We start from the raw sequence: 27,993 nt of genomic DNA, 5'->3' as shown, positions 1-27,993 counted from the left end.
GGGGGGCATCTACGATAATGGAGGGGGAAGGGACACGGGGCGACCCTACAATAACACGGCCGGGGGGGGGCCGCTGCCATGGCAACCCTGGGGGCGGGGCGGGGCGGCGGTGTCGCGCGGTGTCGCACCGCGGCCGTTGCCGTAAAGCCCGCCGCGGCGCCGTAAAGCGTCCCGCGGAGGCGGCGCACTAAGATGGCGGCGGCTGGGCCCGGAGCCGGTGGCGGAGGAGCAGCCCGGGGCCGCGGGGCCCGCGCCTGAGCGACGGCCTGGAGCTGCCGGGAGTCGGGTCGGTGCGGGGCCTCCTCCCTCCCTCAACCCTCTCCCCCTCACCCGGCCTTGGCGGCGGCGGCGGCAAAGCCCCTCCCCCCCTCCCTCGGGCCCGGCGGCGGGAGCCGGCTCCGCCCGGCGGGGCGGGCCCGGGGGCGGGGCCTAGGCGGGGGAGGGGCCTGCTCGGGGCGGGGCGGGCTGGGGGCACCCCTGGGCTGGCCGGGGGGGCGGCCTTGGGTGGGTGCTGGTGTCACTGTTCCCGGGGGGAGTTAGGGGGTCCCTGTTGTCCCCAGGGCTGCTCCCTGTTGCCCCCCTGGTGTTGTCACCCTGTGGGGGGACATTGGGGGGGCCCTTCTGCCCCCAGGGCTGCTCCCTGCAGCCCCCCTGGTGTTGTCACCCTGTGGGGGGACATTGGGGGGGCCCTTCTGCCCCCAGGGCTGCTCCCTGGAGCCCCCCTGGTGTTGCCCCCTTGTGGGGGGACATTGGGGGGGCCCTTCTGCCCCCAGGGCTGCTCCCTGCAGCCCCCCTGGTGTTGCCCCCCTGTGGAGGGGACATTGGGGGGGCCCTTCTGCCCCCAGGGCTGCTCCCTGCTGCCCCCCTGGTGTTGTCACCCTGTGGGGAGGACGTTGGGGGGTCCCTGTTGTCCCCAGGGCTGCTCCCTGCTGCCCCCCTGGTGTTGCCCCCCTGTGGGGGGACATTGGGGGGGCCCTTTCTGCCCCCAGGGCTAGTCTCTGCTGCCCTCCCCCAGTGAATTGCCCTTTGCAGGGGGATCCTGGGGAGATTCCTTCTGCCCGAAGGCTGCTCTCTGTTGCCCTGCTAGTGAATTGCTTCTTGGGGGGACATCGGGAAGGTCCCTTCTGCCCCCAGGGCTGGACCCTGCTCCTCCCCTGTTCAACCGCCCTTTGTGGGACGCATGGGGGAGGTCTGTTTTGCCCCAGGACTGGTCTCTGTTGCCCTCTTGGTAATTTGCCCTTTAGAGGGATGTTGGAGAGGTCCGTTCTGCCTCTAGAGCTGGTCCCTGATATCCCCGTGGTGTTGACGTTCGTTGGGAGGGGCGCTGGGGGAAGATCCCTTCTTCCCCCAGGGCAGGTTCCTGTTGCCCCCATGCTGTTGTTGCCCCTTGGTAGGGGTCTTGGAGGGTCCTTTTCACTCCTGGAGCTGGTCCCTGTTGCCCCTGTGGTGGTGTTGCCCCTTGGAGGGGGGGTATTGTGGGGGCCCTTTCTTCCCCAGGGCTGGTCCCTGTTGCCCCCGTGGTATTGTCATCCTTTGGGGGACATTGGGAGGTCCCTTCTGCCTCCAGGGCTGGTCTGTGTTCCCACCATGGTGTCACAGTTCCTTAGGAGGGTACTGGGGGGCTCTGCCCCCAAACTAACCCTTATTACCTCCTGTGTCCCCTAGCCCCTCAGGGGGAGCTCAGAGGCTCCTTCCTGCCCTGCCTTCCAGTTCAAACCTTGCCACCCCTGTGGCGTCAGAGCCCCTGTGGCAGATTCCTGGGATGTTGGGAGCCTTTTTTTTGTCCCTCCTTTCTGGGGCTGGTCCCTGTTGTCCCTGGGGAATCGCAGTCCCGGAAGGGGTCCCAGGGATCAGGTTCCCCCACCAAGGCTGGCAGGGGGCAAGAGCAGCTGGGCCTGGCGCTTCTGGGCTTTAACCTGTCGTTTCTGTCAGTTGCCAGCGAACCTCCAGCCCCGGCCTTGGCTCTCGCTGCCTGCGACACCACCACACTGCAGACAGGTGAGTTGGCTGCGCCAGATCCCCGCAGCATGGGAGCAAACGGCTCCAGGCGTCCTCTGTAACAACGAGCAACTGGTGACCGCGTTGGGGAAGCACCACCTCCTTGCTGGTGGCAGTTTGCGCTCTCTCCTAGTTAAGGCTGTATACTGGAAGATAGGCTCTTACTGGAGATGCGTGCCCTGGGGAAGATGGAGGCGCGTGCTGCTGATCGCCAAGCCTTAACACCATGGCTGGGCTGCTGTGGCTGACTTTGCACGTGGGGTCTTAGCTTGACCCCTAAGAGCAGAGTTGTTGATCTGCTCTGGGCCTACAGCTCCAACTTGTGTTTGCGAGCACCAAAACTCCCCAAGGGTGTTTGGAGGCAATTTCCGACAGGGAACTTCTGCTGTTTAGTTTTATACGCTATGGCGGTAGTGCTTGCATAGCTTCCTTCCTTCCTGCCTTCCTCTGTGCTGCAGAGGTGGAGTTTTGGGTTGTATCTGTGTTGAACTCTTTTTGCAATGCTGAATTATTTGTGTTGGCAGTGGTATCTCATGGCAATGAGTTCCCCAGGCTCCTTGTGCTGTTCACTCATTCACGTTTAAAGTGCTTTCTGTTGATTCTCATGCTCCTCACCTTCTGGCCACAGTGTCCTCGTCCTTGGGAGCGCTATGCCACACTGCATTTGGGTCCTGTTCCCTCTTCCTCCTCCCTGAGCCCTGTTGTTTCCTCTCTCCAGGTAGCTGTGAGCTGTGTCCCTGCCTCCTGGGGGCACAGCACAGACACCCCTGACCCGACCCATTGAGGAGCTGGGTGCGTTGGGAGCCTCCATCCCTGTAGTAACTGGACGGGGAAAGGGGAAATGCTGCGGGCTGAGGTATCCAGGATGGCACCCATTAACCACAGTCAATTAGGCCCTGTCTGCACTTTGCGTGGGTTCATGCTGTCCCTTATTTCTGTGTAGGGCTTTTCTCAGTGAGATGAACTACTCAGACTGTGCCACAAGGTGTCCGAGTAGCTTGGGTTTCTCTCTGCGATGCGCCAGTTAAATCGGGTGGCATCTCCCTGTCTGTGTCCCGCCGACTGCTGAGGAGTTTGTAGAGGAGGCAGAGCCATGTGTCACAGGCTGTTGTGTCTGGGCCAGAGCTTTGCTGTGGGACGTTTATGAAAAGCAATAGCTGAGTGGTGGATGCTGTGTCCCTCAAAGAGATAATGTGGACATTGGTGTGTCAGTAGCCTGCTAAGGATGCTCTGAACTGGGGGAGGGACGGGAATTTGGATAGCCATTTAATTGCAGGTGGGAAGCTTCTTAATTAGTGTAATCGTTAGGACCTGTCAGGCTCCCTGTCAGCTTTCTAATTAACCAAAGCTCTCCAGAACTCTTTCCATCAGCAAATTTCAAGGCATAGGGAGGTGAGGTGAATTTTCCAAGTCTTGGCAAACCAGAGGTGGAGAAGCCAAGTTCCCTGAGTCACAGTCTAGCGCCTCCCACTGTAAGGGGCATGTGGGGGGAAAGCTGTTAGTTGTTGAAGATTTAACTGAGGGTTTAAACTATCTGACAACTTCTCAGGGGAGAGGAAAGGCTCCTCTGGAGCTGGAAACTACAAATGAGGTTGCCATAGTCCAGGTCTGATGAGAAAACTTTCCTTAAATAGAAGAGGCTCAAACGAGCCCAGTGTGACACATGTGCAGGAAGGATCCGGCGTTAATAGAGACACAAGGCCACAACCAAGGGCCATATGGGTCTCCCAGCATGACAAGGGAGCTGGAAGTAAAGGTGAGGGGCTCTCAGTAGGTTGAAAAAGCACCTGACACTGTGCAATACTGCTTTTGTCTCATTTTGCTCCCTATTGCTCTTGCTTTACATAGCCCAAATGTGGCCTGGTCGCTGCACGCCAGCAGGGCCTGGCTATTAGAGTGTTTATATAGCTATGTAAATATTTTAATGACAGATTATTCAGGGACTAAACAGCTGTAAACATCAGGTTTCCAGCCATAAAGTGGCTTGGTTGGCAAAGCTGTGGTAGGTGTTATTGAGTTTTATGTGTGCTGCGGAGAGGTGCAAAGTGTCAGAGCAGGAGCGGATAGCAGATCTTGGAAGATAACGAGAGCGTGATGAAGAGCTGGACTTTGCTGGCTTCGCAGCGGAGCAGGGAATGTGTCCTGTGTCCAGTCAGCTTTTAAAAGTTAGAGGTAAAAGTAGCAGTATTCCTTCCTGCACATATCTTGAACTGGGTGATTCCTCCTTGCAGATGTGTTTGTGGGTTGATCCCCTCAGCAACCTGGGAGGCATCATCTGGCCCCAGCTGTGAACAGAGGAGGTGTGTGAGGGGCCCAGGAGAATTTGCAGCAGAGCTAGGAATAGTTCCAGTCCCCAGTTGTTTGTGACAAGACATGCTTCTCTCCAGGGATAGTTTGTAGCCCTGTTTCGCGTGAAAGCATCTTGGTTTGGGCCTCCAAGAGGTTTGAACATTGCAGCATGGCCTGCGTACAGGCCTGAAGGAGCTGTGCCGAGCACTGCATTCAGGATTAATCCAATAAATGCCCAATTATCATCTCTGAAAAACCATCTACAAGATATTTGTTGCTCAGAGCACAGCTGCTGTTGCGAGTTGGAAGTGAAGTCCTGTTGACTGTGCTAGTGCGTGACAGAGGAAGGCAGGCAGCGGCACTGATGGTCACGGCAGTAGCTGGGAAGCGAGATTTTTCCTTGCTGTAGACCAGGCCTCATCGTTCTCTGTTTGTCATCTGTCTGTGTCTTGCGGCTTTAGGAGGTGAATGATGGTTGTGTTGCCTGGAGCTTGCAAAGGGTCTGGATGAGAAGGGATTGGGGGGAACCAGCGCGTTCCTCCGTCGTTGGTTTCTGCGATCTTTGGGGCACATGGGCTCTGGTACCGCATCCAGAGTCAGTGTGGTCTGTAGCAACATGGCTTGGGGCAACATGGCTTGAGGGCTTTTCTGTTTGAATCGCTAACCAATGTTGCACTGTTTTGGAGGCAGCAGGGCTTGGAGAGGCAAGAAGGGTGACTCACCCTACTGGCACAGCAGTGGTCTACGAGCTGCTGGGAGGCAGAAGCAGGCTGTGAGCCGCCTGCCTGCGACACCACTGTGTCGGTGGGCGATACGCACAGGATGCTGAGCCCCAGGTGCTTGCTCTGCTGGCCGAGGCCAATTCTGTCCTGGGAGCTGCGTGGGGGGAGGAGGCTGTAGTGTCTAGGCAGTGCCTCGCAGCTCCATCCTGCTGGCTGAGCAGGCACCCAGAAGGCATGCAGAGGGATATTTTTAGGGTTCTTGCAAGGGTGTTGGAGACTCAGGCTTTGAGCATGTGAAACTTAACAGTGATGATCCTGTCCAGATGTTGACTACAGGGAATTGCATAAGCTAAATGTCAGCTCCCTCAACTCTTGGGATTGCGTCTAAACAGTTCCCTCGAACCGGGCTAGATTTGCTGGCTCTGATCATGGGCTAGTTGAGCACCCTGAAGCGTTGCTGTCTTTGGAGGGAGACCTGACATGGAGCTTGTGGCTTGGTGACAGACTAAAATCTCTCGGTCCTGGGCCCGAGTCAGAGATAATGATCCATTTCATGGCTCAGGGCTTTCTGCAGGGCTGACTGTATTCCAGCTCCCTCCAGATCAGACCAAGTGGTGTCTTATTGCTTCCCTCAAACAATGCACCATAGTTTGGGGAGGTGGAAGCGATACCTTCAGCCCTGTCTGTGTTTCCAGTATAGCCATACTGGCTGTCCCAGCAGCCCTGTGTCTCTCCCAAGCTGGTAAAACCGTGGTTCTGCTGCAGCACCCTGCTCCTCGCTGCGTCTGCCAGCCCGGCCGCGCTGCCCAGGGTGTGAAGAGCCTTTGCCAATGAGAGATCTGGTTATGTCTATACCCACTGGGCTCTCCCTGTGCTGATCTGACCTCTGGGTAATGTCCCTTTCTTCCTGTGGGTCTGTTTTCACAAGCTTCTTAACACTGGTTACTTGATTGCCAGTTAGTTGAGGGTTGCCAAGACATCTGTAAAGCCTGGCCTGGCCACTTTCTGTCCCTGGGTCTAGAGTCTCTTTGTTTGCCCTAAGTTGATCTTTAGAGTAAATCAGACTCTCATGGTCTGGAACAAACACCAGTGTGTCCCAGCCAGCCATTAGTTTTAGCAATTCCTAATTAATTGGCAAATGATTCAGAACAGCATGCAACTGTACCCTGAAAGGATGGGCTTTTAACCTGGCTATTCAGCAGGAGTGAACTGGGTTTAAACCCCCCCCTCCCCCCCCCCCCCCCCAGTGTATTGACTTAACTGCTCTTGGTCTTGCTAATATGCTGAGCTTTGGCTCCTGCTTGTGGACGTGAATGTTTCCTTCCCAGGCCTTTGGAAGGTTGCAGCTCTCTGCTTTCCCTCTATGCCTCCTTGATCCTCTCCTTGTAGCCCTTACCTTGGTAGCATGTATGCAAAGAGCTCTGATCGCTTCCAGCCCTGACTCTCATGGTTTCCCCCTTCAGCAGAGGGGGATTGTGCACTTCCGAACTCTGTGTGCGATGGCGGAACCATCTCCTTTCCCTGGGAAGGGAGCTGCACCAGGAATTTCTCCTCCATCCCCTCTGTGGTGCATGGCAGCTGAAAGTTTCCATGGCCATTGGAGTGGGGAACAGGATAAATGCTGTGGGGTCTTGTGTGGTTGATTGCTGTGATTTAGAAGTCATTCTGCAGGCCTTAATTAGAAGGGGTGAAGAAAAGGCATTGGAAAGCATCTTTTCCTTGTGGGGTGACAAGGATCAGGGCAGCAGCGTGGACTGTCTGCCGTGTGGCTTCCCAAGACAACTGCAAAGTTTCCCAAATACTCCCTGTCCCTGAGCATGTGCAGTCAGCTGGATGGAGAAATTCATCTGGTCTGTGCTGAGCTGGAGCCTGCTGCCAGCTGTTGCACAAAGACTTGGTCGAGCCATAGCTGTGATCCCCTCATTCACTCCTGGAGAAGTGGGAATGCCACAGTTGGGTGTGTTTTATCCCTGCAGCCCCGAAGACCGGACTTGCTTTGTCAGGCCAGCATTTCTGGGGCATCACATCTGGCTTTTGGGGCAGGAAGGACTGTGATAGATAACACTTTGAATCAATGAGCTACGAGGCTTCATCCTAGCGTGGTGAATGAGGTTGGACAGTCCTGCCGTAGGCTGTCTGGCTGTTTTGCCTGTCTCTTGGGCCATCTCTGTACCTCCTGGGCTTGATCTCTGAACGTGGAACTAGCCCACGTTCTCCCCGCAGGCGCACGTGGCTTCGGGGCAGCTCTGTGCCATGGAGAAGTGGCTTCTTTGTGCTAACAGGTACTTGAAGAGGGCTTGGTGCCCTCTTTAAAAGTTTGGGCTGGTTCCTCCTTGCCTACGTACTACTGTTTTGTCTCTGAGCTGCCGAGCGCTGATGGCATGCTCCACTCTGTACCGAACACAGCGGAGCTGCCAGTCTAAGCGCGCTTTAATCTCCCTGCCAAGTTAATAGCTTTACCCGGGTGCGAGGAGAGCTGATAGATGATTTGGGGCAGCTGACACAGAGTTGTAGGAGGAGAGAGTCCAACCCACTCCCAATATCGATGATAAGTACAAATCCGCTGATACAGGCTTGTGCAGTGCTCCCTGGGGGGTAAAAGAGGGCTGAGGACTACAATGTTTTCCTCTCTGCAATGTCTCCGAGTGCTGCCAGAGGGAGCAGTCCTTCCCTAACATCAGTTCCTTGTAGGCAGCTAAGGGTGTTTTTTCTATTTGCTTTCTTATTTCCTAGCTAGGTTATAGTCCTCTGGTGTGGGTGGATGAGACATGAAGTCAGACTAATTATTTAGTAATGGATTCCTTTTCTCTGAAAGTGAGTTTCTTGTTCCTCACCTTCGTGAAAAGGCTGCCATGAAATGGTGTTAATGACAGAGCTGAATAGGTAATTTGGCAGAGGGAAATGACTGCCAAGGAGCAAAGTCCAAACCTAGGTTTCTTTTGTACCTGCTAAGACTCTCCCAACCCTTTGGATTAATGCCTCTGAAGGCAAAATAGTTGCAACTGCCAGGCTTCAAAGGTGTAATCATCTGGTGGAGTGAAAGTCAAGCTGTTGACAGACTTTCTGATCTCCTAATTACTCAAGCAGCGGGGAGTTAAGCGTTAACTGTAGTCCCACTCAAAAGTCAGAGCTGAGCATTGCAGTGTTTTGAGTCTGTTCCTTAGTCATCCCGCGTGATAGGCACCTTACGAGAGACAGTTGCCTTGAAATCGGTGAAGTTTAGGAAAGTAAATTAAATATAATCTTGTCCCTTCTGGCTCTGCCAGTCGTATCCCAGTTCCTAACTGGGTCTGCTTATGTGCAAACAGCTCCTGTGAACCAGGAGACTCGTGCATGGTTGGGGCATCAGCCGAGACCTGTCCAGCCCTATCTGCACAGAAAAGTGGCCCTCTCCAATCCCGAGCATTGGAGGAGCCTTGACTGGAGGTCCCTGAAGCTGTCGATCCAAAGAACTGTTGAATGTGGCATGAGAGGTGGCTCCCAAGCTCTCTGTCTCCTGGATGTCAGGGAGAGTGGTCCCTCCGATTTCATTTACCAGCTGCCTGAAATACTACTGCTGCTTTGGTGAATGGGGGGAAATAGTTTGTTCCGCTGTCAAAAAGATCGCTCGGAGAAATTCTGTCCATTCCTCTTAGCCCTGAAGGTGCCTCAACTTCCTCCAGGGTGTGACCGTAAGCCGAGGCATCCCGCGCGTGCCGGCCTGTGGAGCTGAGGCCGGGCCGAGCGTGGGAGCGCGCTGTCTGTGCCGTTCCCCCGGCCCATGGCGGGTGCAAGACACCCCGAGGAGAGTGCCAAGCAAACGCACTGGCTGAGCAAGCTCGAATCACCCCCGAATCGGCTGTGAGTAATCTGCTCGTAGGTCTGAGCCTTTGTGTTTTCCAGGAGGTGAACACCCACTCTTCTCCCCACCCCACTGTCAGTGTGAAGCTTTCACGTGCCGAGAGAGCTGGTGGGAGCAGTGGAGAGAAGGCCTCACTTCTAACTGCTGGTATAAATGAGCGATCCTGTGAGTTTTGGCCATGGGAGAGAAGGGCTGAGGTTCAGGGTTACACCCGGCCTGGATCTCGTCTCCTAAGACGAGCCTTTGCTTTTTAGCTCTTTCCTCGCCCCCTCTCCATGGTATTAGTGGTTTGAAAGATCTTTGCACAGTAACTTTGTATGGGCTGTTGAATCACACTGTCAGCATTAGCTGGGGAATAGGTACAATTGAAGCTACGGAAAACATTGATTTTCTTTTTTCTTTGCTACTACTCTTATTAATTTAATGACTGCAGTTCTGTAAAGCTTGTTGGTGTTTTTGGTTGCGTGAACTGAGCTTGAACTGTAAAAACAAACCCTCACATTTTAAGAACAAAAGCCTTTATCACAGTTCAGCTGGCTGATGCCAGCTGCCTGAGCCTTCCTCGATCATTTCTGAAACTCATCCGGAGATGCTGTGTGTGTGCCAGCAGCGTAGCCTTTGCTTGATCACCCCAAACTGATACCTGCAGGTTGCCTGCTTTAGGATCGGCACATAAATCACCAGTGCTAAATCCCCACTTCGTCTTTAGTGGACTGCTTACGAAGTCGGTTTGGCCTCCCTTCTGCGTGGAGTCCTGTTTGTTTCAGGGACGCTAGCAACGGCCTTCAAATAGCAGGTGGGATCAGCATGAAATGCTCATGGCCAAAATATTTTATAAATCTTCCCAGTGACACAAAATGTCAGTTCCTAGCACAGCTGCTGGGCTGCAAAGAGGAAGAGCTGCTCAAGTTTTCGATAATGCTACGTTGCATAAAACCGAGGACAAGCCAAGCCTGCCTCCTAAAACACTTATTTCTTAGACAGGAGTCACGCTTTGTCTTGGACTGTAAATGATTAAACACGGTTTGGTCAAAGCCTTTTGCCTTCTTCGGCTGTTTAGGGCTGAAGCTGGTGTTAATTCCTGATCTAGCAAGGTTTAATATCTGGATTATTTGTTGTAACTGGAGTTAATGATGTTCTGGCTGCAGCTCTTCCCCTTGTGTAAATAGGGAGCAAGCAGCTAAAACCCAAGTATGAAAAAGTCTGACTAAAAATAGAAGGAAAGTAAAGAACTAGCAAAGCGTAAATAAAATGTTATTTTTTCCTCCACCTTGGCAAAACCTCTGCTGCTCGTGACTCCGACATGTTTGCCTTGTGTGTCTCAGTTCGGCAAAGTAACTTTGCTGGCAAACTGGCGCTGGCGCTCCCACCAACCCCTCTGCACCTGCTAGCATGCAGGAAGCAGCGATGGGTCACCAGGATCCTCGCAGGTCCTGCGGCCTGAGGGTAAGGAGGCCGCCGCGTTTCCCAGGCGGTGGCTCCGCGGGAGCTGTGTGAAGCTGCGAGCACAGAGTGGAGCCGTAACAGCAACGTCCTCCGCAGCATGGGAGGGATTGCTCTGCACAGGGTAGGGGGAGGAGTTGGGGCTGCTTTGGATCAGCCCAGGAATGGAAGAGAGTCTTGTGGCCTAACTGTGTGATATTGAGATGAAACATGCCCGTCGGCTTTGAAATGTTGCTTTTAGTTGTTGATTCCTGGGTGGGAAGATCAATACTGAACCGCTACCTCTAGCCGCTTCGCACAGAAACTTGTCCTCTCTGGAAATAGCTTGAGCTGGTTTTAACTCTCGGTTCCCCAACATGGACTGACCAGCAGCCAATGTGGCTGGTGACTGGTGTACAGGAGAGCAGGGTTGTCCTTGGAAGTTGTCCCCGCCTGTATGTCACAGATGCAGTGGGGTCATCACTGATGCTCCAGCCTGCACCTCCCACCCCGAGACAGCCAGATCCCTAAAATGAGGGCTATGAAATGGCTTGGAGCCGAAAACACTAGAGCCTGATTGCTCCCATCTTTTATTTTTCCATGTGCTCATGAGGAATTACTAAAACACCCTGTAACAATTGCAAATGGCAGGCAGCTCCCAACTTTGTAACTTAGCTCTGCTGTCGGAGCTTGCCCTGCTCCCTGGGAGGAGGCAGAGGGAAAAAGTGGGTCCCAAAGGTCCAAGCTTGGTCTCCTCGGGAGCAAGCAAGGCAGAGTGGAGTGGCTGGACATCCAGTGAGGATGTCCTGTCTGTGGCATGTAGGAAAACAGTCCCTTGATGGTGCCAGGAGGCTGGGAGGATTTTGTGTGTGGGAAGGTGTTTAAAAATCTGTCGCTGGGGTTAAAAAAACCTCTTGAACAGCTTTTAACTAGCTGCCTACAGTCTGCAGGTGCCAAGAAGTTTCTCGATATTGCTACTTGCTGCATTCCCAAGCTACCTTTCCTCATCTGCATTTCAGATCTGAGCTCTGTTTCCACTTCTGCCTCCCCCTGCCCTCCCCAGGGTGAAGTACGTACTCCTCAGTTACGGACGTATTTTATGCAGCTGTCTTGGTATAGCAATTACTGCCAAGCTAAAGTCAATAACTCGTCATTCCTTTGAGCATAGCTGAGGATCAAGAGTTAGAAAATGAGCGCTTTCTGTCTTACGAGAGAGGCGAAGTGGAGACAGGGTGGCAGGTGGGAATCAGAGGCAGGTATTGGGAACTGGAGCAATCTCGCAGACAGGAATGCTCTGCAAGACGTGAAACGTGTTGAGTCACAAATCTGCTTGCCTGTTAAGTTGACAACATCTTAGTAAATTGGAAACTCGAGAGGAATTTAAGTAACAAACGTAGCCTGGTGAGGGCAGAGGCAAGGATTTGTTCTCTGGGATTTAGAGCGGCTGCTTGATAGTAGGGATCAGCCATAACTCCGAGGTGCTTTGCAGCCCAGGGCTGGCTGTGTTGGGATGCTGCTCACTGCATGTTGTCCCCGAGGTGGCCAGCAGAGTGAACCTCCTCCCTAGTTCACGGAGTGCTTGGGATCCTCTGGAGTAAGAGAGAGTCTGAACCACAGCATGTTTGCGTGTAAATGTTACCTGCCTGCCCTCGAATAGCTGCACTTCTGCAGCAGGAGCTGACGCCCCCAGAAGGCAGACAGCGATTAGCAGCCGTGGCAATTACCCAGAGACCGTGCCTCGGTGAAGGCCACGGCACAGTCCCGTTCACTCTGTCCTTGCTAACAGCCGGTGAGCTTTTGATGTCATGCACGTGACTCTCCCTTGTGTGCAGATCAAGCGCTGTTCCTTGGCATGCTGGCATGGCAGCCTGTATCCACGTGCACATCACTTCCTCCATTGATTCTTGCTAGAAAGCAATGATCTCTCTAGGTCAGCCTGCGAAGCCGCGGGCATGCGCCATTCCACCGACACGAGGGCAGGCGGTCATGTCCGAGCCTCTGCAGGCTAACTATACCAGATCTGCTCCAACTTCTGTCTTCTCAGTCTCTTGCATTCAGGGTGAACGCACAAGAAAACAAGATGTCGGATAAAGGGAGCAGCATGGACAGCAAGACGGACATAGTGAATGGTAAGGGTGCCGGCAGAGACCTCCTGTGCTTAGTGCTTTCTCAGGGCTGTGTTTGCCTCATAGCTTGGGTGCATGCAAAGCAACCAGGTGCAGGTATTTGTCCAAGAAAGACATCCTCAGGGTGGCTTTGTGTAGCAGATGTATTGAACCTTTCCAGGGAATATCAAAAAAGGCTACATCTGCCAAGTAAAGCACTTTACACAGAGCTGTTCACTAGCACTAATCAAACCAGTGAGTGTTTGAGGGAGCTGGTGGAGGGGAAAAAGGTGCCTGGATCCTCGTCTTATCCCCATGCCAGTATCTGTTTTCACTTTGTTGTTGCGCTTGATCCAAGAAGGGAACCAAATGCTGGTCCCAATACAGCGGTGGTGGATCCCAGTGACTGGATCTTGGCCCATGTCCCCTCTGGCCTGCTCCTGAATGGCTTTTAAAGCCAGCAACAATGCCTGGATTGTACTGGAAAGAGAGGACATGTGGAGAAACTCAAGGTCCGAGCTGACACTTGGTCCTGAGCAGCGGTCAGATGATCAGGGGAATCATTTGTGCTACCCAGAGCAAAAGGGAGCCCCATTCCCACTGCAAAGGGACAAGGCTAGGCCTTGGAGCCCTTATGAGTTGTGTAGCATGCTTGCTCATGTTTAGGAGCAGAGATTTGACAACACCTTTGCGCAGGGGATGGAGCAGTGGGATCAGGGGCTCAGTTTGGGCCTGTTTACAGCAGAGCTCACACCTCTGCCCATTGGTGGTGTGGAAGGGGTTAAAGCTCATCCATAGAGAGAAGGAGAAGCAGTAGGTGGGAGGCTGGGGAGACCTCTGGATTTCTGAGTGTGTGGGATTTCTTAGTGGGGAATTCCCTGTGTCGTCTGTGCCGTGCAGGCAGTTTGTCCAGCAGCCCAGAGGAGATGTCAGCTGAGGAAGGCCGAGAAACCTCCTCTGGTATTGAAGTGGAGGCCTCCGACCTCAGCTTGAGCCTCACAGGAGATGACGTGGGGCCCAACCGCACCAGCACAGAGAGCCGGGACACAGACACAGAGAGCTCGGGGGAAGAGAAGGACTCTGACAGCATGGATGACACGGGCCACTACTCCATAAATGAGGAGAATCGGGCCCATGACCGGTCGCACTCGGAGGAGGAAGAGGAGGAGGACGAAGAGGAGGAGCAGCGGTCCCACCGCCGCGCCCAGCGCAAACGTGCCAACCACGATCAAGACTCCTCCGATGATGAGCAGGCTCTGGAGGACTGGGTGTCCTCGGAGACCACGGCACTGCCCCAGCCCCGCTGGCAGGCAGTCCATGCCCTCCGGGAAAGGGAGCTGGGCTCCAGCTCCCGCTTTGTCTATGAGGCCTGTGGGGCAAGGGTCTTTGTGCAACGCTTCCGCCTCCAGCATGGCCTCGAGGGCCACACGGGCTGCGTCAATACCCTGCACTTTAACCAGCGTGGCACGTGGCTGGCCAGTGGCAGTGATGACCTCAAAGTGGTGGTGTGGGACTGGGTCAGGAGGCAGCCGGTGCTGGAGTTTGAGAGCGGCCATAAGAGCAACGTCTTCCAGGTGAGGAGGGGGCAGGTGTGTGGGGACGGTCCTCAGAGGGTCAGAGATGCTGGAGGACTCAGCTGACTGTGTCATGCCCCGATCTTCTGGGGATAGGGGTAATGCCCCATGCAGTGGGCGCTTACCTGTTCTAAGAGCACATAATTGCCACTGAATGGTGCTATGCAGGGCAGGAAGGATGTTTTTAAAGCTAAGGGCAGGCTGGAAGAGTCCAACAGCCATGCGGTGGTAAATAACCATCAAAACTCCCTTGAGTGCCCTAAAAGCTGCTGTCTCAAGGTCCTCTGGCCAAGGATGGCAGATGAACATAATGTCTCCTTCCCACGCTGCCACCTCTTTGCTGAGAGCTTCCCTGACTCTGAGCTCTGGTCACTGCTGGTCTTCAGACTCTGGTGGGATGACGTGTTTGGGAGAAGCCGTGGGGCAGGAGCCATGTTTGGAGGAGGGTGTGCTGTACCAGGGTGCACAGCGCTGTTTGTGGGCAGTACGGCCCTTCTGCGACCGCCAGAGGGGGCCTGGCCGGCCAGGCTCGGTCCTGCACAGCCTCTGCTGCCAGTGAATGTGTCCCAGGCTGTGCTTGGAGGCACTCTGGCATTGCCAGCATCTCCGTGAGGGTCCTGCCTCTCTTCAGGCTAACCAGAAGGAGCTGGGATAATGGCTCAGTTGACTCATCCTGTGGACCACGGGCTTTGTGATCGCTGTCTGCAGATCTGAGCCCTGCATGTGTCCAGGACTTGTCTCTCTCAGCTGTTGGGATTCAGGAGGGGAGGATGACACATCTGTCCAGGGCACTGTCCTTGATCTGTGTCCTGTTTTACCCACTCATTTCCTTACACACGTGCACAAGCATGTGCCTTGGCTTTGAAAGCAGTCCCCCCCGTTTACTCTCTTCTAGGCTAAGTTCCTTCCCAACAGCGGCGACTCCACTCTAGCCATGTGTGCTCGGGACGGCCAGGTCCGAGTAGCCGAGCTCTCCGCCACCCAGTGCTGCAAAAACACCAAGCGCGTGGCACAGCACAAAGGAGCTTCGCACAAGGTGAGCCCAAACCGGCTTCTGGACAGAGGCAGATAGGAGCTGGGGAGCGCGGTAATGCCCAGGGGCTGTCCTAGCTCACATGCTGGACGTTACTGCCAGAAGCACTGAAGGCAGAAGTGCTCTCTCCGTTGTCCCTTGGGCTCCTCTCTATTGGGCAAAGGAGGGGCATCCGTGGAGGGACCAGTTCTTAAATGCTCCTTTGTAATTATTTTGTTGCTGAGGTGGTGTAATCTGTCCTGTGAGAGATGAGGACGTGTTCCTCTTGGTCAGTAACCCTTGGGGACAGGGAGGAAGGTGTTTGCCCTTGGACAAGGCTAACGCATAATGAGCAGGGTGTCTCTGTCCTCCAGAGTAGTGTTATAATCACACTGCTCTTACTGGGTGCTGGATATAGAGAGTTTGGCTCCTCTTAATTGCTAACGGTCTGCTGGGAGAAAGGGGTCTTATCCACCTTGTTAGGTAAAAAGGGAACCAATGCCCGAGTATTTATCTTCCAGCTGGCCCTAGAACCGGATTCTCCATGCACTTTCCTATCAGCAGGTGAAGATGCTGTAGTCTTCACCATTGATCTGAGACAAGACCGACCTGCCTCGTGAGTATTTCTCTATCCGCTTCTGCTGTGAGAATTGGGAAACCTGTGGAGGGGAGACCTGGGGTCCCTGCTCTCCTGTGAGTGGGCTGCACTCAGCTACGTGGGGCTGAGTGTCCCACGCGTGCCTCTGCGGTCACCTTGGCCCATGCTCGTCTGACAGCCGTAAAGCAGGAAAACAGATATTTTTTTGGCTGTTAAATTGCATTATCTTCCATGAGGTGCGTGGGGCAAGGTCAGACCACAGAGCTGCCAGGTGGCTGGTCTAGTCCTTAGCCATCTAGCAGGAGGATATGGATATGAGCCTTTTTAATTAGATAGCGTATTTGAACCCTCCATCCTGCACTGGGATTGGACCCTTTAGGCCCTATTTGAATAGGACATTAAAAATAAAACCTGTGTTGCAGGCCCGTGTCCCTGTACATGTGCGCGTGTACTTAACTGTGGCAGTTGCCGAAGGCTGCCAGTCCAGCACCGATTTCCGCATCCCAAAGGCAGTGCATGCCTCCACCACCTCACCCAGAGGCCTTGACTTTTCCAGATGTAAAATGCTCAGAGACCTGCTCACGTTCTGTGGAGCAAAGTGGCTGATTAATTACAGCACTTAAATCTCTCCATACTGGCAGGAACTTGGAGCCTGTAGTTTGCCTGGCTCTCGTTGCATGAACACCATTGTAGTTAATTGAAAAACAATAATTAGCGAGCAGCCGGGTTTTGTGTGCTGCATCTTAACCCGTATCTCAGAGAGATCTGTCATTTCTGACAAGCTTCCAAAATAAATCCACGTCGGGTATTAAAACAGACGTCTGGTTTTGGTATCATTGTACTTTTCCAGTACAGCGGAATATTGTTTTGAAGATGATCCTACTTAAAACTGAGGGCTTCAGAGCTTCAGTCTCCTGGTGGTTTGGTTTTATTTGTATGTGCAAATGCTTTGGTCTGCAACCTTAAAACCATCTGTTTCATAACCAGGACAAAAACTGCTGGGGCGTTTCAAAACAATAGTGTTTAATCTTCATCCTCCCCCTGCTCCTTTATTTGCTGGGTCCATTTGGAAAGGAATTTGTCGGTCAGTAAGTTGGAGTGGCTCTGTTGCTCCTCTTCCCTCATCTTCCTGGAGATCCGCACTGCTGTTTGGGTTTGATGCTCACAGGGAATTGTCACCATACGAATGTGAAACCACTCTGGAGGCAGGGCTTGCAGGCAGACTGTAGGCAGCTCCCATCTTTCATTAAGCAGAATGGTATAATTAGAATAAAGACAAGCTTTTGAGCTTGCTGCTCCTTCTTGAGGATGCTGCCTCAGTTTGTATTCATGTCTACAAAGCCTAAATATTGAGCCTAGATTCTTGGGGGAGGGGAGATAGTGTGTGCCAGATTTCGTTAAATCTGGGCCTTATTATGGGGAGATGGATGGGGAAAAATAAGAGCAGGGTGTTTCTGCTTCAGAGCTGATCTGGTTCTGCCCTTGCTGCTAACTGTCCAGCTCCATCAGACTTGGGTTTGAGCAGTGAAACTCTTCAGACATTTTGGATGAAAACACCAGAGAATGATTTCACTCTGCGTTATTTGATTTGTAGACGGAGCATGTGCTTGCTTCAATTTGGAAGCAGATTTTTTTTTTCTTTTTTTTCTTGGGAATGAGTAAGAGACTCGCAGAGCTCCTGCATTTCCCATCTGGACCCTGTTTTGAATTCGAGGTGGTTTTTTTTGTTGTTGTTGTTATTATTCCTCATCTCTTAAAGGAAACTGGTTGTGACAAAGGAAAAAGAGAAGAAAGTGGGTCTGTATACCATCTACGTGAACCCAGCCAACACCTACCAGTTTGCTGTGGGAGGCAGAGATCAGTTTGTGAGGTGAGTCTGTGTTGGGGGCCTGGACTGAGCCCTCAAAATGGACTTGAACATCCCCTCAGGGGCTCAGTCAGTGCCCCAGAGAGCTCTGAAACCTCCCATGTCCCCTCCCTCCCCCCCCCGAGAAACACCTGTGGCTTCAATCAATAATACCTGAGAAGACCGTTCTCCCATAAGTAGCATTAAGACAAGTGAGATTAACAGAGAAGGATTTTGATACTTTGTGCTTTAGCCTTGTGATCCACTATCCAGACTGCCTTGAGGCTGGGAGATCCTTCCTTCAGGAACTAGCTATTCTCTTAATGAGCTTCTGAGAAATCTTCTCTTGGTCCCCAACCAGCAGGTAGTGTCTGATGTGCATCAGAGATGAGATTAAGCTCAGGCAGGATCTTAGCTTCAGAGGACTGAGCTCCTTACATGGCAAGTGCAAGCCCACCTCCTTTCCCTCTCCATATGAGTTAAAATCTTTCTGAACTTGCTTAATCAAAAGCTCCTCCAAAACTGTGTCGTCAAGCCCTTGTAGCGCTGATTCCTCCCATGTCCGTGGAGCTGTGGGTCTGCGTATGCGACCTGTTGTCTGTCATGCAGACCTACGCTGCCGGTCTCTCCTCTTCTGCCTCCAGTGCTAGCCTCCTCGCTAATCCCTGCAGCTAGAGATTATTCCCTCTGCAGAGTTCTAGGCACAGTGAATGAAGCTCCTTCATCCCATGTGGCATCTACCTCTCATCACATGTTAGCTTAAAACTGTGTTTTTCTTTCCTTCCTGCCTTTAGCTTCTACGGTCTCTCCCCTCTGTGGCCTTCAAAATGTTCAGGGTAGTAACCTCCTGTGTTGGACCTGGCTGTCTCCATGTGACTGGCTCCTGGCTCCTTACATCAGTGCAGATGCCCCCTAAAGCTGATGGGTTTGAAGGTGCAGCTCATCTGGCGTCTATTTTAGGCAGAGATGAATCGTGCAATAGGTTCACACATCCGCAGTGAGCATCTCCAACACAGGCACCTGCAATTAACTGAGCTGATTTGCCCACCCTTGGATCCTGCTCAGAGTAACTAGCTCAGTGTGTGATCCTGAGCTTTCGCTCACCAGTGCTCTCAAGCCTGGGCTGACTTGCCCTTGGTCAGGAGACTTTCAGGAAGGGGTGCTGAGCTCTGTACCTAGGTGTGCTGGCAGCCAGAATCAAGGGGTTTTTGACTAGAGCCAGTGGACTCGGATGCTTTTCAGCTTCCTGAGACTGAGCAGAGCCGAGGCTGTTGTTTGGCTCCCTGAGGATGCGTGGGGGCTGCTCTTTGGAGAGCTCAGGAACCCTGCAGCCCCACTGCTGATATTCCTTGAGCAGCGTCAGCTCCCTGGAGCGTTAGCCACACGGGTGTCTGGCATACAGGCAGCATCTCCTGGAGTGCTGGGTGTGGAAACATGTAACACATGGGCTCTGCAGAGACTGCTCACAAATAGCAGCGTTGGCACTTTGCTAGGTCAGTAGCTTTCAGAGAGGTCCAGGATCATTTCTCCCAACGCAGTCTCCCCTCGTTCCTGTTCGCTGCTGCTGCTGCTGTCTCTCTATCTGCCTGTTGCCTTTCTCTGATCCATTTTCCTCCTCTCCCACTTCCACTCTGGCTGGCTTCCTGCTCTCTGCTCTGCAATTTGGGCAGAGCCGGGCCTGCTCTGGGCACTGGGCAGCTCCTGATGGACTTGCCACATCAGTGAGGCTCAGGGAGGTTAACTGTGCTCTTGGACCCTGAGGAGCCCAAGCCCAGCAAAGGGACAAGCGAGATGGCAGTCAACATCCCCCTTTGAGAGCAGCCTCTGGTCTGATGCGGAGCCCCGAATGCAGGTCGTGGCCCGTACACAGGCCGACTTCAACATTGTCACAAGCCACCGAACAATAGTTCCAGCATAATAGGAGGTGACAGTAAGCTGCTTTGGCTGAGATTTCTGTTAGTCCAGGCCACTTGCAACTCTGCCGATCCCTTGGCGAGGGCTGGAGCCTCCAGCCAGTGTCACAGGCAGGTCTTGATTTCTGAGTTGGGTTTAATGTGGAGTCTCTGTGGTCTGAGACAGCTGCTGTTGCCCCTCTCCCTGCCTCTCTCGCCTGGAGAGGTTGGGGAACACTTGCCTCCAGTGCATCTGAGCTGTGTAAAAGCATTGCTTGTGTCTTAAGTGAACGTCAAACTCCTGCCATCCTTCCCCCAGGATTTATGACCAGCGAAAAATAGATGAGAATGAAAACAATGGTGTGCTAAAGAAGTTCTGCCCTCACCATTTGGTAAGTAGCTCGCTCTCACGGTGTATCAGAGCAGACAGGCTGGGTTTGGGGTGGGGGGGGAGGGGGTCCTCCTCGTAGGCAGCCTGAAGGGGCTGCATAGCTGTGTAGCTGTGGTGTGGGATAGCTCGTAGGTGGGTGGCTCAGCAGAGGACATCCAGCGGTGGACGTCAGCCTCCTGTTTGCCCGCCTGGGTGGGCGGACAGCAGCCCTGCCTCAACAGTGTGGCTTGTGTGCCGATTTCCTACGTGTTGGCAACGAGCAAGAGCTGAGCCTGGCTCAGGGTGGGCAGACCCTGGGGGGAGACACGCAGCTGCTGGGGAGGAACTGCTTCTGCTGCAGGGTGACTGACACACAAAAGGGGTCTCCCGCCAGCAGCGATGCTGCCCGTGCCAGGCCTCGCCAGTGAAGCTGGCCTTCGCCCAGTTCCCCTAGTTGGACTTGCGCGGGCAGCGCTTCTCATTCCTAGCAAAGCAAGAGAGCCTAAAATGGGGCCTCGGCAAACCTTACTGCACAGATCTGCAAAGATTTCCCTTGGGAGCCTTGTTTAGGAGAGGCCGAGGAATGCTTGCTGGCCAAGTCTCTCACAGGCTTCCTGCCTGGAAAACATGTAAAGAAGCTGAACAAACTGCCTAGCCTTTTTTTCTTTTTCTGTTTTCTTTTTTTTTCCTTTTTTTTTCTTTTTTTTTTTTCTTTTTTGACCCTGATCTTCCAGCATCTATAAAGTGCCATCTTGGCTTAGGAAGGCACATTGCTTTTATGGCCTGGCTTTAAAGTCATTGCAAAACAGTAACTCACACCCTGAGCTCTCCCAAGTAGCACATGGTCAGCGTAGGTGTATTGGTACGCTGTGGGTCAAGGCCTTTGAGGGAGGAGGAGATGGGATCAGAGCTGTCTGTGGTTTCCCTAGGTAAACAGCGAGTCCAAAGCTAACATCACCTGTCTCGTGTACAGCCACGATGGGTCAGGTGAGTAACCCCCTCACCCCGCTGCTGTCAGGCTGGGGGACGTACCCTGACGTTACAGCGTCTTGAGCCTGCCGGAAATCTGCAAAGGAAATTCCAGCCCGGGGGGTGGAGAGGCCACCGCACACACGAGGAATGTGCAGCAACCGCTATGCGACTGAGCATGGGCTGCAGCTCCGATCTGGGCGGCTGGTGGATGAGTCGAGGATCATATGTAGCCTGGGCTGAGTCACTGTGAAACGGAGCCGTCCTGGCCTGGGAAAACACTAGGGATCTAACTGTGCTCAAGGTGCTTTCTGCTGGCCATGGGCATCCAAGCACTTGAGGCTCTGGCTGCCTGTGTTGTAGCACACCAAGCCTGGCCCTAGTGGAAAGATCATCTCCACATACTTGGTATTAATGCCCCTCTGCCTGTCTCTTTTGTCTTATGCCAGAGCTCTTGGCCAGCTACAACGATGAAGACATTTATCTCTTCAACTCCTCTCACAGTGACGGAGCGGAGTATATCAAGAGATACAAGGGACATCGCAATAATGCCACTGGTAAGGACCAGCTGGGAACGAGCATCACGTGCAGTCCTTTTGGCAGGCTGTATCCTCCCTCTTTGGGGAGCAGAGCAGAAGCTGGGCCTGGAGGCTGTCCCCAGGTCACCGTTAAACCATCCCACCTCTATGTCACCTTTCCTGGTGGCAGGAGAGGCTGAACTTGCTGCCTTGGTGGGGCTGCAGAGGGCAGCTTCTCCCTCTTTTTGCCCTTGATGAGGCTTTGGGGCAGGCTGGATTTGGGGGGCTGTCCCCAGAGCAACCCGGAAGAATAATTGCCTGCCTTTAGTTTATTTCTGCAGCATCAACTGTTTCGTCGTCCTCTCAAAGACTCTTAACACAAACTCTTGGGCTTGCAGAGAATGAGCTATTATATGTCTGGGGACGGAAGAGATCCACTCTGGTAACCTTGGAAACTCGCTTGCTGCCAGGCAGGAAGCAAATTCATGGCAGGGAGCACTGCCCGGCTCCTGATGGCCTCAGGCTGGTTGTTTCTCTCCTTTCAGTGAAAGGCGTCAATTTTTATGGCCCGAAAAGTGAGTTTGTGGTGAGCGGCAGTGACTGTGGCCACATCTTCCTGTGGGAGAAATCGTCCTGCCAGATCGTGCAGTTCATGGAGGGCGACAAGGGAGGAGTGGTGAGTTTCTGCTGCCACGGCTGCACCAGATTCCGCTGCTGAGCAGCTCCTGGTGCAACACACTCATAGCAATGGTTGCGTTAACTTGCTTTGCTTCGTTATCTGGACTGCGTTTGGCACTGAGCTGGGGGTTTATTTTCTGATCTTAGCTGAAGCCATGCACCTCTGCCAATTTGCCGTGTCCATTTGAGTTTCTAACGAAAGCCAAGCATGGTTCTCTTGAGGTTTTGCTCCTGTTTGGGGTGCTCAGCACAAAACCTGGTTCCTGCTCCCTCTCCATGAGAGATGACAAAGACCATGCCTCGGCCTGGGGATTTGCAGCTGATGAGGACTGAGGCAGGCTGGCAAGAGCGGTGGGGCCTAAACAGCTTCTGAAATAAGAAATCTCTGTCGAAATCTCTGGGCAGGGTAAGGTGAAGGCTGTGGGCCAAAGTCCTCCTCCTCCTTTATCTAGAAACGAGATATGAAAGATTGCCTCTGTTCAAAGCGAGCCCCCACCCTGCTCAGGCTCTGTGTCTTTGTGGATGGGTGGCTGTTAGGCCTCCTTCCAGGCCAGCCGTGACTCCTGCCCTGTCTCGTACCCTCTCGGGTTGTGTAAGGAGAACCTGTGCCTGACTGTGCTGTTCCCTGTGCTTCCGATGGTGCTTTGTAGCCTGACAGTAGATTTAGTGTCTCTCTCCTCGCTTTGTCTGGGGCGACAGGCTGTGACTTGCCTTGCGTCAGCAGGGAGTGGGATTCAAACCAATGCACTCAGGGTCCGGTGCTGCATCCTCCCGGCTGGGTGGGTGAAGTCAGATGTCGGCTCTGGCCTCCTGCCTGAGCTGCCTTGAAGGAGAAGTCCCCTGGTTACAGCCTCACTGTTGGCAAGCCAAAGGCAGCAGTGCAGTGCTTGGAGGAAATTGGTTCGGCTCAGCTGGCCAGCTGATCCCAAATCACATTGGTGGGGAAAAGCTAGGGTTAACGGCCTGCTGGGTGCTTGTCACTGAAGGACAGGTACAGAGGTATGGGGACATCTGTGCTGCTGTGTGTCCAGGATGGAGCAGCCCCAGCCATACCCTTCCGCTTGCTCACTTGTTCGTATGTCTTAGTAGGGAAGCACGTGGGTCTGCTAGCGTCCAGGAGGGCTGGTCTGTGGGAATGGGCTCATCTCAAGGGTTAACTAAAGCTGTATCTAGGAAGAGCTGAGCGGCGGAGGAAGCACGTGAGCAGAAATGGACTTTGCAGAGTTGTTCCAGCCCTGCTCTTCCCCCAGAAAGGCCCTGGAGCTCCCGCCTGGACTCTGGGAGCTGTGTGCTCCTGGGCTGGGTTCGGGCACTGCTCCCCGGTGGGTTTGCAGCTGCATTGTCGCCGCGTCACAGCCAGGAAATGGCCACAGCTGCTCTGGGGTCAGCCCTGCACTCGGTTTCCCAGGCTCTGGGCCGATAGCAGCCAGTCAGGACCTGACTGCTACCTCTGCTCTGGCTTGTGCTGGCCAGGGGATGCTCCATGCTGAGTTTCAGCTCCCCTTTACGGGCCTTGTGGCTGCCCGGGGCTCAGAGACGGAGCAGGCATGGAGACACGTGGTTCCACATGCTGGCCTGGGGTCCCTCTCCCACCAGGAGCATGGGTGTTTGGAGATTTCTGTCCTTGCTGCTGTGCTCTATCCCATGCTGGCAGATGGCATTTCTCCTCTGGGTCTCATAACGCTTGTTTTGTTGGTGGCCAGACTGCTGGAGGCTTGTCAGGGCATGCACGGGAGAGGGACAGCGAACCTGTAAACCTCCACCTTGGCACCATGGCTGAGACTGCAGGTGATCTGCTGCGCCGGGTGCCCTGTGGTTTGCAGTGATGTTACTGCCCAGCATCCTCGGTGCCCTGGGCCCTCGGATGGAGCTTTGCCATGGCACGAGACCTGCACAGAAACTGTGCAGACCCTGTAACACTTTGCAGAGCCAGTGCTGTGGCTCGATTACCCATCCCCGATGGATGCAGGTGCTGGAAGGGGAAGGGACACACTGTTGGCACTGCACAGGGGAGAGCCTGGGGGCTACCCGCCCTTCGGGCGAGCCTGCTGCAGGTTGGCTCCCGAGGCCCTGAGCAGGCGGAGAGGGCGAAGGCACCGTGGCTGGCCCTGTGCCCGGGCTGTGGGTGTCAGGTTTGCAGCCGGCTGGCTTCTTCCCTTTTTGGGTAGGCGTAATGAGGAACGGGAAAGGCAGGTGTCTGGCTGCTCTTGCTTTCTGCTCTTGTCATAGGGGGGAGAGGGAGCTGGGAAGAGCAACAGAGCCCCGCTTCCCTGCTCAGTTGTACACCACGCTCAGTCCAGCCCTCTGTGTCCCTGCCCTGACGCTCACTATGTGTAACAAAGCTGTGAAAATCTTGGGGCAGGTGAGCACGGGGTACCCAGGGGCTCCCTACGAGCAGGTCTCTCCCCTCTTCCCTACCCAGTGAGGGGACAGAGCCTGATCTCCGATCTGAACCTTACAGAGATGTCGAGGGGCAAGTCCTCACATTTTTGCCTGGCAGAGCATCTCTTGCGGAGGCTGCTGCCATGTAGGGCTGGTCCTGAGCAGGAGGGTTGCTGTGGTTGGGTCCAAGTGCAGCTGGGAGGGTAGTTGCAATGGCTCTGTCATATCCTGGCTGTCTGTACGGGGCTTCTCAACTCCCAGCAGCCTTCCCGATGGCACGAAGCGAGGCTGCAGCAGCCATCGCTTGCCTCGCCTCTGCCTCTGCTTGGCTCTTGCTGCCCGAAGCTTTTCAAACATGCCGGGGGTGCTGCCGCTGCCTCGCGGGAGGCCCAGCCAAGCCGATCCCGTGATCTCCCTTTCCTGTGAGCTGCGCCACCACTTCTCTGCCTGTTCGCAGGCCCCACAGTCGCCTTTTGTCTGCGTTGTGGTGGCCCTGTGCCAGCGCCTGGCGGCCTCTGGCACTGCCACCCCCAGCAAACGGCTGAGATCCCGCACCCCGGGGGGGCTGATGTGGGGCTGCGGGTTGGGGTGCCAGGGCAGGATGAGGCTTGGGACATCCCTGAAAGCCTAAAGCAGGGCTTTAGCACTTGCTGCATGGGGTGTGAATCCCTCCCTGTTAACGCTGGGTGAATCCACTTTCCTGTTAAATATTTGCTGCTGGGGTTTAGGTTTCCTTTTCTTTGTTGCTGCTTTAGACTCTCTGGACGTGCCGGGCTTTCAGCAAACGCCTGCCAGTCCGGACTCAGGCGCCCCATGAATTATTCAGGGCTCACCAAACTGTTTGCATTTCATTTTGCTTGCGGGGGGTAGCGTTTCCCAGCGAGGCCTCTGCTGCTGCCCTAATTCCTGAGATCTAGAGCGTGGAGACGCCATCGTGGCTGGCGCCGGCCCGGGGGAGAAGACAGGCGCCCTCCCTGTCTGGGACTGGTGACGCGGGGTGGGTGCCTGTGGGGAAGCTCCCGATTTTTCCCCGCACGGAGCTGGTGCCCCCCGTGCTGCTGCCCACATCACGGAGCCGTGTCTGCCCTCCTTGCCAGGTCTGTGACTCCTGTCCCTTGTGTCACTGTGCAAGTGGGTGGCAGTCCGCGAAAGCACCCCAGCATTGCTCCATCTCCGCATCTCTCCTTGCACTGAAGTATTAATACCCCTGGGGCGGCGTCTAAAAGAGTCACTTCTGCTCCCCTGACCTGAGCTTAGGGCTGTGCCGTCTCCCTCTTCCGCAAGGAGAGCCTCAGCTTTGCCAGGGGTTCTTGTGGCTGCGTTGCACGTGCCACATCTTGGTACCCCTGAGCCCCGTGTTGGGAGATGCCTGAGGTTCCTGCAGGAGCTGGCGTATGGTGCCCAGGCCTCCTTCTCAGTCCTGCTAGAGCCAGCTCCTGCTTGACAGCGCTGTCCTGCTGCAGGTGAACTGCCTCGAGCCGCATCCTCACCTCCCCGTCCTGGCCACCAGCGGCCTTGACCACGATGTCAAGATCTGGGCGCCCACGGCAGAGAACCCCACCGAGCTGGCTGGCCTAAAGGAGGTGAGACCCAAGCACTCGAGTCTCCCGTCTCCCCAGACGGCTGCAGGGATCCAGGGCGTTCCCTCGGCTCAGGGAGCTGCCCTCTCCCAAAGCCACCTACTCTCCGTGCTCCAGGGGCTGTTTGTGGGCTGAATCCCCCTGACGCCACCATTACGAGGTGTCCCAGTTTGGGCTGGGAGCATTTTCAGCTCTGTGGCTTCAACTTCTACACAGCAGAGCCTCACCACCCTGGTGCGTCCGTTGCGCGCGTGCCGTCCCCCGTGCAGGCACCGGGTGCTCTCTGACATCTGGCCCCTTGTGTCACAGGTGATCAAGAAGAACAAGCTGGAGCGGGATGAGGACAGTCTCCACCACACGGACATGTTTGACAGCCACATGCTCTGGTTCCTCATGCACCACCTCCGACAGAGGCGCCATCACCGGGTAGGTGTGGGGCCGTGGGCACTGCCCCTGGGGCTGGCCCCCTTCCTCCCCAAGCCGCTTTGCAAGGACCCCTCGGCCCCCCTTGCTGCTTTGTCCCAGTCCCCCTCGTCACCTTCGGTCCCCCACTGCACACTGTCCTGGATCAGCGCACCAGTGCTGGCACAGAGAGCACCAGCTTGGGCTCCATCCCGGCTTGGCTGTCGTGATGGTCCCGTCGCCCTTTGACGCCCCTGCCCCGTCCCTGTACTCCCCTGTCCAGGGGTGCTGAGTGTGTGCCGGGTGCTCCCCGTCCCCTGCCTGGTCTGCATCTCCCGTCCCCTTCATCCCCCTTCCTCTCCCCTGGGCAGCGTCGAAGAGAGCCCGGGGCGCCGGACGGCGACTCGGACGAGTCTCCCAGCTCCTCCGACACCTCCGACGACGAGGAGGAGGGGCCGGACCGGGTGCAGTGCATGCCTTCGTGAGACCGCCGCCGAGCCCCCGGGCTGGGGCGACGGGAGCCCCTTCCCCCCCCCCCCCCAAAATCTCTACTAACACTTTTGAGCTTTTTATTGACATGTTAAGGCCCCCTCCCCTCCCCATCCTCGTAGCCCTGCTGCCCCAGGGAAGCCCGGTCCACCCTCGAGGAAAGGGCTGGAGCCCTTTGGAGGCCAGGGAGGGGGCCCAGAGGCATTGCACCTGCGGGATTGGAGCGAGCGGCACGCGGAGTGTCGGCCCTGGGGGTCCCTTCCCTCCCCAGCACCCGCGTGGAGAGGGGAGGGATTTGGGGGACAGGGCTGCGGGATTTTTGGACTAATTTTCCCGGCGGGAGCATGGCTCCCTCTGCCCCTTCCCCCAAGGCTGCTGCCCGCTCGAGCTGACTTCCCGCCTCTCCGAGGCGGCCGCTCCTCACTTTGCTTTCCTGCTCTTTGGGGGTGGAATTGGGCCCGTTCCCCCCTCCTTCCCCGGTGCAAGCCCTCGCCCTCTGCAGGGCTTCCCCTCTCCCTGTGGGCTCCGGCGAACCCCGGCCTGGCTGCCGCCGCCGCCGCCAGCCCCCAGCGGCAGGGCTACGTCCACTCCTTCCTCCCCACCACGGGGGCGTTTGCAGAGAGATGCTTGTCTAGTTTGTACATATCAGTGATTTGCACTTGGTTTGCCCCTTCTCCAGCCTCCCCGCCTCCAATGTCCCATCCCTCCGCCGGGGGACGGGGCATCGGCCGTAGCTGAGAGGAGACAGGAAAGTCCTTTAATTTTCTGTTACTTTTAAGGAAATCTCTTGTTTTGGGAGCTGCGGCGAGGACTCCCCCCATCACTGGTTAGAGGCCTAATTTTATATGTATTAAAAACCAAATCGAACTTGGATGTTATCAAGTTAAAATTATTGTAAAAGTTTGAATATATATTATATATAAATGCAATAAAAACCAATGGAGAGACATGGAGGGCTGCGGCTCTGCTTCGGGCAGGGGGAGCCGAAGGGCCGGTGCCTGGGCAGGGGTGGGAGCCTCGGCTTTACCCTGCGTGCCCTCTCTGGTGCTTTTGGCCCCCTCGGGGCTGTGCTGGGTGCCCGGGACCACATGGGGACCCCCAGAAGCCCCCATCGGGGGCCAAAAGCTCCTCGCTCGGGCATCAGGCAGAGTTTGTACCTCTTGTGTCCCCCCACTGCTGTTGCCACCCTCCCTGGAGCCAGCCTGTCCCCAAGGCACCCTGCGCCAGGTCCTCGCCTCCTGTTACTGCCTGGCTGTCTTTTACCCTTTTTTACTGCGTTTTCACCCAAGATGTGTTGCCCCCCCCC

The 27,993-nt window shown here is 55.0% G+C and overlaps 1 protein-coding gene across 1 annotated transcript; it reads left to right on the top strand.

Annotated features, from left to right (window-relative positions):
* The first annotated feature begins 108 nt into the window (after positions 1 to 108).
* DCAF8 (DDB1 and CUL4 associated factor 8) lies at positions 109 to 27,636 on the top strand. The gene is made up of 14 exons (XM_068921932.1): positions 109 to 286; positions 1,933 to 1,998; positions 12,317 to 12,401; positions 13,278 to 13,951; positions 14,847 to 14,987; positions 15,485 to 15,579; positions 17,321 to 17,431; positions 19,619 to 19,691; positions 20,599 to 20,656; positions 21,088 to 21,195; positions 21,702 to 21,832; positions 25,680 to 25,799; positions 26,106 to 26,222; positions 26,570 to 27,636. Exons 3-14 carry the CDS (start codon positions 12,353 to 12,355, stop codon positions 26,681 to 26,683), a joined length of 1,791 nt encoding a protein of 596 aa, XP_068778033.1. The 5' UTR covers positions 109 to 286; positions 1,933 to 1,998; positions 12,317 to 12,352; the 3' UTR covers positions 26,684 to 27,636.
* Positions 27,637 to 27,993: the final 357 nt, after the last annotated feature.

The sequence above is a fragment of the Struthio camelus genome, chromosome 30 (assembly GCF_040807025.1).
Source record: "Struthio camelus isolate bStrCam1 chromosome 30, bStrCam1.hap1, whole genome shotgun sequence".
NCBI classification, from domain to species: Eukaryota; Metazoa; Chordata; class Aves; order Struthioniformes; family Struthionidae; genus Struthio; species Struthio camelus.
The sequence above is the reverse complement of the archived record's forward strand: the minus strand, read 5'-3'. Positions and strand labels throughout refer to the sequence as shown.